This window comes from Ammodytes marinus (genome assembly GCF_949987685.1).
Source record: "Ammodytes marinus genome assembly, chromosome: 20".
NCBI classification, from domain to species: domain Eukaryota; kingdom Metazoa; phylum Chordata; class Actinopteri; order Uranoscopiformes; family Ammodytidae; genus Ammodytes; species Ammodytes marinus.
The window spans coordinates 14,939,098-14,952,283 of record NC_137224.1 but is presented as its reverse complement, the minus strand read 5'-3'; the positions used below and the strand labels follow the sequence as shown (position 1 = coordinate 14,952,283).

Sequence of the window (13,186 nt, the reverse complement as noted above, 5' to 3'; positions counted from 1 at the left end):
CAACCGTTTGGTAGAGCACATTTTGAGTCACTATATTTTATTGAGGGGGGTGCTCAATTTAACTAAACCTAATTGGGCCATCTCTACCATTCGGCTAACGTATGTTATCCTAAAAAAAAACACTAGATGTCACTTTGTCTTTAAATGGTATGCCTCTTAGGTCCCCTAAAACCTGAAAATCGTAAACAGGAAAATCACTCCAAACATGTTGACAGTTTTTGAGTGAAATTTTTAAAGGTAAGTATATTTTTTCAACAAGTCATATTGTCCAACGCCCTAATGAACAGAATTATGTAAATTGATACCACAAAAAAGACTTAATTAAAGTGTAATCATTTTTTTAAAACTACCTCAACCAAACGGTTGATTTAGCACTTTATGGTTAATGTAGAAAAGTGCATCTAATGACATTATAATTTAATATGTGCAATACAAATCAATACTTCTGATCATTCATTGCTGTAAATATGAAACATGTAATGCTATTTCATTATAAATATGCTAAAATAATTTCTTATTTACGTCGTTTTTGTCACTTTCTGAGATTTTTTCCAAATTCAGCCATTTATACGTTGCCCATCCACTTATCCAGGGTTGGGTCGGTGGGCCAATGGCTCCATCGGACCTCAAATTTCCCTTTCCTTAGCCACCTTAACCAGTTCTAACTTGGGGATCCTGAGGTGTTCACAGGCAAGCTTAGAGATGTAATCTCGCAATCTAGTCCTGGGTCTTGGTCGTGCCTGGAACATCTCCCTAGGGAGGCGCCCAGGGGGCATCCTTACCAGATGCCCCAACCATCTCAACTAGTACTTTCTTTGCAAAAGGAGCAGCATCTCTACTCCAAATCTCTCAGGGTGACTGAGCTTTTCCCCCTATCTCTAAGGGAGCAACCAGCCACACTCCTGAAGAAACCCATTTTGGGCACTCGTATCTCGTTCTTTCGGTCATTACCCAGCCTGTATGACCATAGGGGAGAGTAGGAATGAAGATCGATCGGTAGATCAAGAGCTTTGCCTTCTGACTCAGCTCTCTTTTCGTCACAACGCTGCGGTAAAGCGAGTGCAAAACCGCCCCTGCTGCTCCGATTCTCTGGCCATCTCACTCTCATTGTTCCCTCACTCGCAAACAAGACCCAAAAGTAGGCTACTTGAACTCCTTCACTATGGGGTAAGGACTCATTCCATATCTGGAGTTGATCCATCAGGTTCCTACTGAGCACCATGGCCTCAGATTTAGAGGTGCTGATCCTCATGCCAACCGCTTCACACTCGGCTGCGAACCGATCCAGTGAGAGCTGAAGGTCAAAGACCGATGATGCCATCATTACCACATCATCTGCAAACAGCAGAGATGAGCTCCTCAGCCCACTGAACTGCAACCCCTCCCCACCATGATTACGCCTTGATATCCTGTCCAAGAATATAACAAACAGGATGTTTTCCGATTGAATTTGGTAAATATCTTAAATTAATATGTGGAAATCGTAACTAAATATGTGGAAATCATAACTATCAAACATAATCCGATTTCAACCAAATGACTAATGTTGGTAAGACATAAGTCATTGATGCAATTTTTTCCTGTGTTATGCAATGTTTTTTTTAAGTATTACAATAAGTCAGGAATTCAAGAACCTCTGGGCCTTGTTTGCAAGTGAGCGGGCAATGGAACATGAGACTGCCTGGAGAATCGGAGTAGCCGTGGCACTATGGCAGTCGCTATACTGCAGTATTTTGACGACAAGACAGCTAGCATACAATCAAAAGTGAATTCAAGTTGAGTATATTGGGCTGTTACACCTCAACACAGATGAGGTCACGATGAAAGTTGGAAATGCAAAGTTTTCTTGCTCGATTCAACATTTTCGTCTGTTGAAATAAAAAACAGCAATTTTTTGTGGCATACTACAAGAAAAAAACTTGATCCAATGCTCACAAAACATATTTTGTTGTTTATTTCATTATACCTTGGCGGTCCAAGCAAAAAAAAATATCTGATTGTGTTTATTATTTACCCAAGGGGAAACAAAATGCCATAAAATAATTTTTTCATTGCTTTTTTCTTGGTGCGGGAGTTAGGCTTGACAATATCAGCCCACCACTTACAAAAGAGGTGTAAACAAGACTCCTTACTGAGTGAACTTGATCTCTCCAGTATCTGAATAAAGAAACCCACCTAAATGTCCCTAGGTGATGTTCAATTTATTAAAAAAAAAAAAGTTCCACAATTAAATTTTTTGTATTTTATTCAAAATGTTTAAATTTGTCACATTGTTAAACAATTGTCTTGGTACGTGTATGCGGAGCTTGAGGTTCAAGGTCATTTACTCGTAAAAGTATTACTAACACCTGCACTTATCATTAGCTTTATATCAACAATGGATTAAATGATTGTGCCATGGTTCATGACATGTCTTTTTTCTAAGAAGAAACTGTGGGCAGATGTACATTTTAACCACAGCGGTGTTTTACTTCAAGGTCCTTCCTCTGACAAGTAGCGAGGTGCATTCATCTTAGCAGCTGCAGCTCCCAACAGTGCCTCTGACAACTAGCATCCATCAGGACACTCACAATTAATAACGTTTTGACATCTCTAACTGAGAACAAGCTGTCGTATTGTGTAGAAGTCAACTCCTTTCTCTCCCAACACTCTAATGTTTTCTCTGTAATGGAAATTAGACCCTTGGCTTTGTGCCAGATGAAAATTATGTTTCATTAAGTCTTTTCAAGATGTCCAGTGAAGAAAGTATAATGCATTTGATGATGCTCTTACCTTTCATCTAGGGCCACAAGCAGGCAAAAATGTTTCACTTTTTTCAGTGAACTATGTCTATCAAGTTAAATTTGCACAAAAAATGTGTCCAGAAATTCATATTTTCCATCTGCAGAATTTTAATGACTTTGTTGATCCACTCTCCTCAGGGGGAAATCGACAGGGATCCCCCCTTATGTGCCACTATATGAGCCTTGCTTTTGGATGGATTGCCATAAAACTCTATATAGACCGTTATGTCCCAGGATGAATTGTGGTAACTTTGGTGATCCCTTAACTATTACAGTAAAGCCGGTTGAGCTTCTTCTTCTCCTGTGTATATGTGGTACATGCTCAGGAACGCGCAAATGATCCAGTAGCTTTTCATAGGAATAAATGTAGCCGATGGGCAAAGGAGAAAGTCAAGGAAAGTCATATTATTCAGCCTACATTGACGCATATTCATTCATTCACCCATATGCAATATATGATGTAGATTGTTTTGTAAATGTTACATATTGGCCCTTTAATACATTGTGGGTGAAATAGCCCCCACATACTGCCACATACTGTATGTTCATAAACTCACACTTGACAAAGATCATAACTGAGCTTACTACAAAATGGATTTTTGAGTCTTCCACATTAAGCACTACAGGAAAACCAGTTATTCTTTAAAAAAGGAAACATATGTTTTATTTTTATTTTTTCTGGAAGGAAAAGCAAAGCAAGGTTCACATTTATGAATCAATACAAAGAGAAAAAAAAGAAAAACATAAATAATGCATGCCTAAATTACAACTCATTGTTTAAACATGACCCTGCGCATAAGCTATCAATTCATTATGAGTTCAGTTGAATGTCAATCAAGCTCCCTCTGTGACCTATAAGTTGATCACCAATACATTGTTTATGGAAAACACTGAAACACAGAACATCATTAGTGGCTAAACTATTAATGAACACAGCTTAGACCACAGTCAATAACACATGCAGGCGCTGTTTGTGCAACGAGATTTAAGGCTATACACTGTTCACTGATCAGTCATAGATTTAGCTATAAACATGGTGATATGCAAGAGGAGACTTGTGATTGCTAACGCCATGATTGCCTATTTTCATCTCCTTAATGACTACATGTATGTCACCACAGTATGCTGCTGGATCAAAGTCAGTTAGGATGTGTATTGAGACCCACATTGCAAGAGGAGCGGCTCCTTTTCTTCCCTTCTGATGTTGGAGAAGCTAAAGCGGATGCTGCTTTGACCTTCAGAGTCTTGGTTCTTCCTGAATACAGCATTACTGGAAGCAGCAAACTGCAAAAAAAAAAAGAAAAAAAAACACCCACACAAACATCAGCCAGTCCTAAGACATTTGTCTGTTTACAAGTTGCTTTAACATATAATACAGGTCCACAACCTATAAAGTATGAGTCAGTGTTGTCATTTCTGGGAGTTCCTGTACCGCACAGGTATCAATTATTGCTGGGCACAGACAGCCCCCTTGTGGCCATAAACTGCATTAAAGATGCAGTGACTTAGGCTCTTTACAAGGGTTTTGGAATCAGTTCATCAAAGCTAATAAAAACAAACCTACATCAGAGACAACCACTAAACGCTCCCATGGCATGCATTGAGCCCAGTCTGATCAAATATTACTGCGACTGCGCCACATTTGTTTACTCCCTCATGTCCTTGGTTCAGCATTTAGTCACCACTTCCCTCCCCATTTAAGCCTGTGTGATAAAGAGTTGTATTGGGAATATATGAAAAAGAACATTTGGCCTTGTACCTGTGACCTGTTGTGATGGCGAGGGCGGCAGGCGATGACTGTGATGAAGGAGAAGGTCGCCACAAGAATGGCGGCACAAGACAGGATGAAGAACAGGTGGGCATTATCTGCAGTGAACACAGACAGAAAAAAAAACATTTCACTTGTGAGTGTGTTGTAAAACAGGGAATGTGACCTTGTTTAGTTTGTCAACATGCTACACTGCACTACACTGTCCACAGCAACAGAGGTCAATGTATTGAATACCAAGTTCAAATTTACCCAAAAAATCTTACATAAAATTGTAAGACCCCGACATTAAAAGCATACTATTCTGAGTTTTAGTTGGATCACAACAGCAGCGAATCAATTGAACACAGCGGTCATGTGCTAAGCAACCAGGCCCCTTTATCTGGATTCCTACATTTATGCTACGGTCAGTGTTATCCCATGACACATCACAGCATCTCCAATTTCCTGGAATCTTTTTGATTGTGGAAAATAAAATAACAAAAACGCTTGGCTATATGAATGCACTAAATGATAACGATGATTCGTTATGAAGAGTCACTGGTTTTGATGAATTGGTTTTTCCTCTAACTGAGTCGACTTAAATGATCTCAATTGTAAGATAACAAGATAGATTTATATTATTTTCAAAGAAGAAAATCAATAATAATAATAATAATAATAATAATAATAACAATAATTTAATTATCAAAAAGGGACATGTATACATGTATGATTTGAATAAATCAAATAAGTAATTCTTCATTAATAATGTAATATTAAAAAATTAAGGAATTTAATTAAAACAAAATGACAAAATTTGCTTGTTACCAATATAAAGATTTGTTTCACTTTTACTTTTCCATTTGTATCCTCCAACCCCTCCCTTAATATTTTGATTAATCACCAATGAATGAGTCGCTTAAAAAGCAAAGTTTTCCAGTTCTCCTTTCCCATTTTTAAGGGCATTAACAGCTTGTTCTTATTCATGTTTTCTATACTATTGACAGCCATGAGACTTTGTGAACTCTTATCAAGTCAATGCCTGTTGATGAGGAGTTAAGTACTTCTTATAGTTAGTCCCGGGAGTTAAACCTCTCAGCATGATGTCACATGAGAGTGATGGGGGTTTATTAGGGTCACACGGCGCAGTGACACATGGATCAAGGTGTTTGTAGATGAATAGAAGACTGATTAAAGGGATCACAATGGTCTTATCATTAAAAGTAAACCTGCAAGATTATGCTACATATTCAGGAGCGCCAAAGGTAGGGCGCTCTCAATAGGACGTCCCTTATTTCAGGCTGGGGCTTTTTGTTCGACATACAGCAGTGTAATGAGCAACAGTGTTGACAATGCACTTTTTGTATTATGCATATCTGCATAGAGTGTGTGGGGGTGGGTGTGTGCATGCCCACTCACTGCTTCTCTTGACGTAGAGGCTGAAGGAGCTCTGCAGCTTGCTGATGTCATTGCGGACACTGATGTCCAGGCAGTAGACACCGACAGAGGTGAATGTGTGGTTCAGTCGCAGCGTGTTTTCATACAGTATGGTCAGGGTGCACCCCAATGTCTTGTCCGGCACACAGTTGGGAAGGAAACGCCAGCACACCCATAGGGGGGGACTGAAGACACACACACACACACACACACACACACGCGCGCGCACACACACACACACATGCACGCGCACATACACACACACACACACACACATACACACACACACACACACACACACACTCAATCAAATACACAAACACATTACCTGCATTGGTAAAGCATATTGAAATTTTATTTAGAATTCAATTATTTTAGGCCCTTACATAGAAAAGAGAAGTAACAATTCTATTTCACACTGATTTAAATGTTTAACTTGCATCGCTCAAGTATGTCTACTTAAATTGTGTATCTCTGCTTATCTGCAATCATGATAAATAAAAATGTATTACAATATTTAGGATATTTTAATCAAACTGGAACTACCGCCTGGCTATATGCAAGGTTGCAGTTACCGTTGACCTTTGATCTCCAAAAACTAAAAAGTTCATCCTTGAGTCCAAGTGTGAGAGTTTAAGCAAAGTTTGAAGAAATTCCCTCATAACGTTAAATGACATATCACGTTAAAAAGAACGGCCCGGGCAGACAGACGTACTTACAGATGGACAACCCGAAAACATAATGCCTCTGGCGGAGGAATGCTGCTTACCTTCCATCCACATGAAAGGCCAAATTGGTGTTCTGAGACACCTCATAATCTGAAGGCCCCTTCATCTCGATGTGTTTAATGGCATCTAGAATATGAATTTCAGTTATTAGTTATTTCATCCCTTTCTAAAATTAATAAGAAAACATTTCCCTGGCAAAAATACAGCATGTATTTTAACATAGATTTTAGTATTGACCATGTATGACTGATACATTTCACACTTCTAATGTAATCGTTTAGGTAGGTTCTAGTGTTAATAATCAGGCCTTTTTTTCATTGACATTTGCTAAATCTGAGTTTGTAACCTGTGACTTCACCTTAATTTATCTTCTGATCTTTTTTGTTTAAAGGAAACTAAGTTCTTAAGGGACAAAATTACTTTTGAAATTTGGAAACCTGTTGCACAGATTTGCTCATGTGTTAATGTGAAGCTACAAACCGAGTACTTGGACGTCCTCAGTGTAGACATCAGTGATTGGAGGTGTGTATTTGGCCAAATCCCCTCCCACTTTCAGCCGCAGTGTGTAGTTGCCTGAATCGGGGTAATAATAGCGGACGACCGGCTCAGTCCCTTGGATCACCTCTCTGCATCAAAAATAGCATGAATGAAAAGTAAAGCCTCCTTAACCCCCGTTATATTATAAAATAAAATCAATATTATTTTACCCGTTCCCCAAGTCCCACGTATAGGTGAACTTTGCCGTGCTGAAATTCTTCTGCGGGTCGAAGAGTTCAAACATGGTCTTGGTGGGAACGTCTGAAGCCAGTTCTCTCGTGTCCCTCACATAGGTGGCATTTCCCTCCGTCTGGTAAAATACCAATTTCCCAGCAATTTCTTCTGTTTAAAAGAGAGAGAGAGAGCTCAGTTATAAAGCCTAGGATGCCTGCGATAAAAGGTGTAAATACTGAGGAAATACTGAAGGACCCACCCAAATCTGTCAAAGGTTTCACGGTCTCTGCCACACCCAGTGTAACCAAGAGCAGCAGCAGCATCAAGATCCAGACATTTCTCCTGTACGAATACACATCACGGGTTAAAGAAAAGATTAAGATATATCAACTTGATATAGTGTAATGGATGAGAGACTTACCTGTCCATATCTGCTGGTCCTCTCACTGGAAATTAAATTATAGGACCTTGAGTTGAGATAAAGTTGATCCTGTGAGCAGAGTGGATGGACGTGGGGAGGAACTGGCTGTGAGATTCAGAGAATGCAGATGAGAGCTCTAAACAGGCTTGAAATTGTCCCCATGCGTTTCAATCATGTGGTCAGCTTTTAAGTAAGGAGGCACCGGCCTAGTTCACATTCCTGTCAGTGACATGGTGGGACATCTCTCCGAGAGATTGATACATTTGTTCCCCTCTGAGAACAAAAAAACAACACCAACATACAGTATACTATACACACATATAATAGTGAGGCTTACTTTGCTACAAGAGATACCCACAGGGTGGTGCTAACAACTCAAGAATTATCCTCTAGACAATGTGGTAATTTATAGATTATTATTGTGTTTTTGTTTTTGCACATAGAAAAGTATTTATAACAATTTGTAGATTGAAATTCTAGTATTGTTTCCTGCTATCATTCAGTCGCACAGGTTTTACATTTCAAAAACTGTGAGCACCAGTATCTGATTGGCATACACCCTATTTGAAGTATTGGGAGAGAGAAAAACTTTGTTGGTGCATCCTTATTCCTTTGTCTGAAACTAGGGTCATTATTAGTTACCTAGGGCCCCAAGCTGGGTTATGTTTGCATTAATACACAATATGGGGGCGACTAATTTGTATTTGTTAAACTTTTCTTGTACTTAAAATGTACATAATATGTTTGAATATTGATATGTTAGAGTGAAAAGGATGCAGCTTTGTGTTATTCGTGACATGTTGTAGGCTACCTTCCAAGTCTAGGCTGGTGATAATAATGGAGTGATGGCACTTTAATTTGCTTTTAATTTGAAGGTGTATATCGCCCCCATCAGGACATGGACAGAAATCAAGATGAATTAAATATTAAATCACGTTGAGAAATTTTGCTTTTTTTCATAGTTTCGAACCATGTGACACATAAAGGCCTAGTTATGCCTTTATATGAATATGATTTTCTGGTTACTTTTAAGTTAGGGAAAACAAAACAAAAACAAATAAGCATTTCACATGGGAAAACAAACATGTGGACCATGCAAGTGTGACTTTATATAGGCATACTTATTTTACAAATAATTATAATCCTACAGAACATACAGAACTATGTTTACTTTGAATGCAATATATGTTATAACGTGGTTTGAGCTTTATCACAGCACTGCTACTTTGTCATTCATTTTGAATATAAAATAGGCTAAACAGCTTCCACCACTAGCCTACATAGACCAGGTGGTCCACATTGCTGTACATTCATCTGTGTTATAGCGCCCTCTGTGGGCCAACCAGAGCATCTTATCGTATCAACACAACTCAGAGCCCAAATGGCTCTTGCCTTCGAAACTTTTTTTTTCGTTAATTAATGACATGCAGAGTCACACTCCCTCATCATACCTTGTTACACCACGCGAGAACATTAGCGAACACAGCTTTAATTTGGATAACACCTCTCGTGACGTCACAGTAACCCTCGCGCGCTCCTCGTCAGCCCCTAAAGCACAGGGGGAAGTCTCTCGGTGCCACAGTCAGAGTCAGTCAGTCAGTGCGTCCCCCTCCCCTCCACCTGTCCACATGCCCGGAGAGAGGGTGCAGACCAGGACAAGGACCGGCTGTGGGATTTATTATTCGGAGTGATTGAACAACGTGGATTACCAATCATTTTCTATTTCTTGCATTTTGTTGTCGTTTGTTTTTGTATTTTTCTTTTATTTTTTAAATATAATCCCGACCTGTGGGCTTGAGATAAACAACCTGCCATTATGTCTCGGGCTCCAGATGATGTGAGCAAACTCACTGAAAGCACATACAAGGTAAGTGAAGTCACACAGCAAATAAGGAAGTTAATCAATTCGAAATGTTATAAGAGATTGTCCCTGGTTTATGATGAAAACTTGAGGAGGAAGAGGAGGGGGTTACGGTTTTGGGACAATCTTAACATACTGTAGTTGGTGTCATAAACCATATATAACAACACTGTTAAAGTGTTAGAGATAGAGAGAGTAAAAGTAAGTGTGTCTGATCTTTGCTTTTATTTTATTGGTGCGCTTTATGACAGTTTTATCCCCGCCATTCCCATTTATTGTTTAATGGGCCTATTGTTTTATCTGTCTCACAACTGCAACTTTCTGTTGTTTACAAAGGCACTGCTGTAGCTTTGCAGTCTAATAACAGCCTTTAAAGCCCCAACAACTACATAACGTAAAAAAAAATCAGGGACACACCCTGTTATTAAAGGATCACAAGCTGCATAGCCTAATTCACAGCTAGCCACAAACTGTGCAGAATGTCTGTTTGTTTGTCTGTCTGTCTGTCTGTTTCTCAGTGTGTGGGGGGGGGGGGAAGAAAGTTTAATCCACCTAATCAACCCCCGCCATAGGTTGTCAATGGACATGCAGTGATTTGATCAATAGATTGGTCTTGTGTCGCCAGCCTAGATCTAATCAATCTAATCAAGTTTACACACCACTACATGTGATACGCAGGTGTGAGATTTAAAGGGAGAGAGTGCGTGTTTGTGTGTGTGTGTGTGTGTGTGCGTGTGTGTGTGTGTGTGTGTGTGTGTGTGTGTGTGTGTGTGTGAGAGAGAGAGAGAGAATGAAAGAGAGGGGGGAACGCTGTCTCTGAGTCTAAAAATCCAAAAGTTATCAGTAGAAAGTAAAGATTTTAAGTTTATTTTATGGTTTTGGACTGGGTTTAAGATCAACATTTTACAGTGGGATGTCCTCCCTGGTTTTGCAACTTGTGTGTGTGTGTGTGTGTGTGTGTGTGTGTGTGTGTGTGTGTGTGTGTGTGTGTGTGTGTGTGTGTGTGTGTGTGTGTGATACAGAAAGAGAGAGGGGGTGCGAGTAGTACCTTTTAATTTACAGTATGGCCACAGTTTCATCTGGGAGAGAGAGAGAGAGAGAGAGAAAACAAGGAACCTGTTTCCCTTTTTTTTCTCTCCCCTCTGCTCGGTTCTTTTCTTCGTGTAAAGTCATACCTGCCCCTTCATTGTTCTATTGAGGGCGTGCCAGGGGAATAGAGACAGGGAGGTGAACGGCACTTGCATGTATGAAGGCATTTCAATAGAGGGAGAGGGAGAGGGAGAGGGAGAGGGAGAGGGAGAGGGAGAGGGAGAGGGAGAGGGAGAGAGAGGGAGAGGGAGAGGGAGAGGGAGAGGGAGAGGGAGAGGGAGAGTGGGGCTCTGGGTTGGGTGGGGAGGAGAGAGCGATGAGGGTTCATGCCGCAAATAGGCACAACTATGTGTGGGACTTCGCCCTTTTGAGGGAGTTCAGAGCATACGTGAGGGGTCAAGTTAAAGATTGAACGCTTTATTGTTCTCCTTTGGTGATATTTATAGAGCAAAAGAACCGACACTTGCACATGTTTTCATGTATTTCCCTAACCCGCCCATTCCCAAAAACATAGCCCCATGATATTTCATCGCTGTCTGCAAGCACTTTTTCTTTTAAAGCTACAGTGCATAACTTTTTCATATTATTGAATGTCGCTTACATTGAAGCCATCGCCAAACGAGTTGACACAAAGTTGATTAAGCCTATTAGCAGTATGTCAGTGTTTACAAACTGGTGTGCCCCCCCCCCCTCCCCCCCTCCGAAACTGGTGCAAGAGCTCAAGAAGGGCCAAATAATTGTTTCAGTTGTTAATTACTGGTAATAAAAAAAAAAATTATGTACAGCAGAAGGTATAACAGCCAGTGTTGTAATTACTCAGAATTCCTCATGCGGCCAATTAGCTTAGGAGATGTTTAGGAGACAGTGACAGAGAAAGCGACTGGCTGCAATGTACAAAAACGTAAAATAAGTTTAGGCAAGGAAAGGTGCTTGATGATATATTCTTCTTTTTTTGTCCCAGGTTGTGATGGAGCAGTTCAACCCAGGCCTGAGGAACCTGGTCAACCTGGGGAAGAGCTATGAGAAATCAGTCGCAGGTAAAAAGACAGCAGTCGTATAAAGTGACACCCGATTGGTCTATAAGTCGTAATGCAATGTGAATTTGTGGTTTTTCTTTTCAATTGAGTTTGACCGGAACCACATCATGATCCAGAAAGCCCTTTGTTTTTTCCTGGCAGCAGCTTGATGATTATGTCTGTCTGTCTCCCCATGCAGCCATGACTCTTGCCGGAAAGGCCTACTTTGATGCAGTCTCGAAGGTCGGAGAGAATGCCATGGTGTCTCCAGTCTCCAGAGAGCTCGGTGAGTTTCATGACAGTTATCCCTAATCATCCCTAACCCACTTTAAAGGAGTAGTTTGACATTTTGGCAGATACACTTATTCACTTTCTTCTTTAGAGTTGGATGATAAAATCAACACCACTCTCATGTTTGCGAAGGTAAATATGTGGTTAAAGCTAGCAGTTTGTCAGCTCAGTTTAGCACAAAGAGTGGAAACCGAGGGAAACAGCCTAGCGCCCTCTGAAGGAATTGGAATCTAGGGAATTTTACCATCACTTTCCAAGTATGTGAGGTGTCTTTGAGTGTCACAACTCACTTGTGAACACGTAACTTATAATTCTTCTTATAATATACAAAAATGAAGGTGTAAAAAATGTGTAGTTTTACAGGGGGTTATGTGCTCGAAAATAGACACTGGAGTGGTATCGATCTTTTAATCTAACTCTTGGCAAAAGAAATGTCAAACTGTCTCTTTAAAAGTAACATTGAAATGACGATGATCACCTCAAAAATTCTGCCAGAAAATGGAAGCTGGACACCATCAAAATGTTGTTTCTGTGTAACTACAGTGTGAACTATTTTTTTCTGAATGCAACCGTCATACCAAATGCGAGGCAATTATGCAAAACATCTGGAAAAAAAACACCGATCGAACACTCGTGGCAAGGTAGCAGCAGAGATTCATAATTGTCTGCTTTCATACCACTCGCTCTGATTTAAGTGGTTCCTCAGTATGTTTTCTCTGAGGCTGCCATCAAAGCATGTACATGCTGTTTTTCAGCCTTCCTCTGACTCATCTCCAATTATTCTATTTGTGCTAGAATCTGGAGCTGACCCATTTCGTCTAAGCGGTCCTAATTCCAATTCATCAAGTTGCAATCTTTTTTGTATTCTGCTGCTGCGTCACTAGTCGTGGGCTTGATAAATTGGTCATTATGTGTATAGGCTCAAGTTGGGGATCAGAGAAGGGCCGTAGAACTCAAAAGCTAATGCTCTGTCATTTAGCCCATTTTGTCCTTTAAAGGAAACTGTTTGACCACAGTGAATATTACATCTAAATGCGTCATCATACGTGTCTTTGATAAATGGCTGTGGATTTCCTACATTTATTTTTGACTATTTTTT

The 13,186-nt window shown here is 40.1% G+C and overlaps 2 protein-coding genes across 3 annotated transcripts in view; one reads left to right on the top strand and one right to left on the bottom strand.

Moving 5' to 3' along the window:
- Positions 1-835: 835 nt before the first annotated feature.
- tmem130 (transmembrane protein 130) lies at positions 836-7,838 on the bottom strand (the record flags this gene model as incomplete). The annotated part of the gene is made up of 10 exons (XM_080048558.1): positions 836-956; positions 2,773-2,779; positions 3,950-4,067; positions 4,543-4,649; positions 5,953-6,155; positions 6,740-6,824; positions 7,179-7,324; positions 7,406-7,577; positions 7,669-7,751; positions 7,831-7,838. 10 exons carry the CDS (start codon positions 7,836-7,838, stop codon positions 836-838), a joined length of 1,050 nt encoding a protein of 349 aa, XP_079904684.1.
- A 1,544-nt stretch (positions 7,839-9,382) lies between these two features.
- Positions 9,383-13,186, top strand: part of baiap2l1a (BAR/IMD domain containing adaptor protein 2 like 1a) — a 28,337-nt gene continuing 24,533 nt past the window's right edge. The window contains exons 1-3 of one of the 2 annotated variants that reach the window (XM_080048668.1): positions 9,383-9,697; positions 11,742-11,817; positions 11,996-12,082. In XM_080048668.1, coding sequence (XP_079904794.1) covers positions 9,647-9,697; positions 11,742-11,817; positions 11,996-12,082 — 214 coding nt within the window. In that variant the 5' untranslated portion in view covers positions 9,383-9,646. The remainder of the gene's footprint in view (positions 9,698-11,741; positions 11,818-11,995; positions 12,083-13,186) is intronic. The other variant, XM_080048667.1, reaches the window with a different exon arrangement.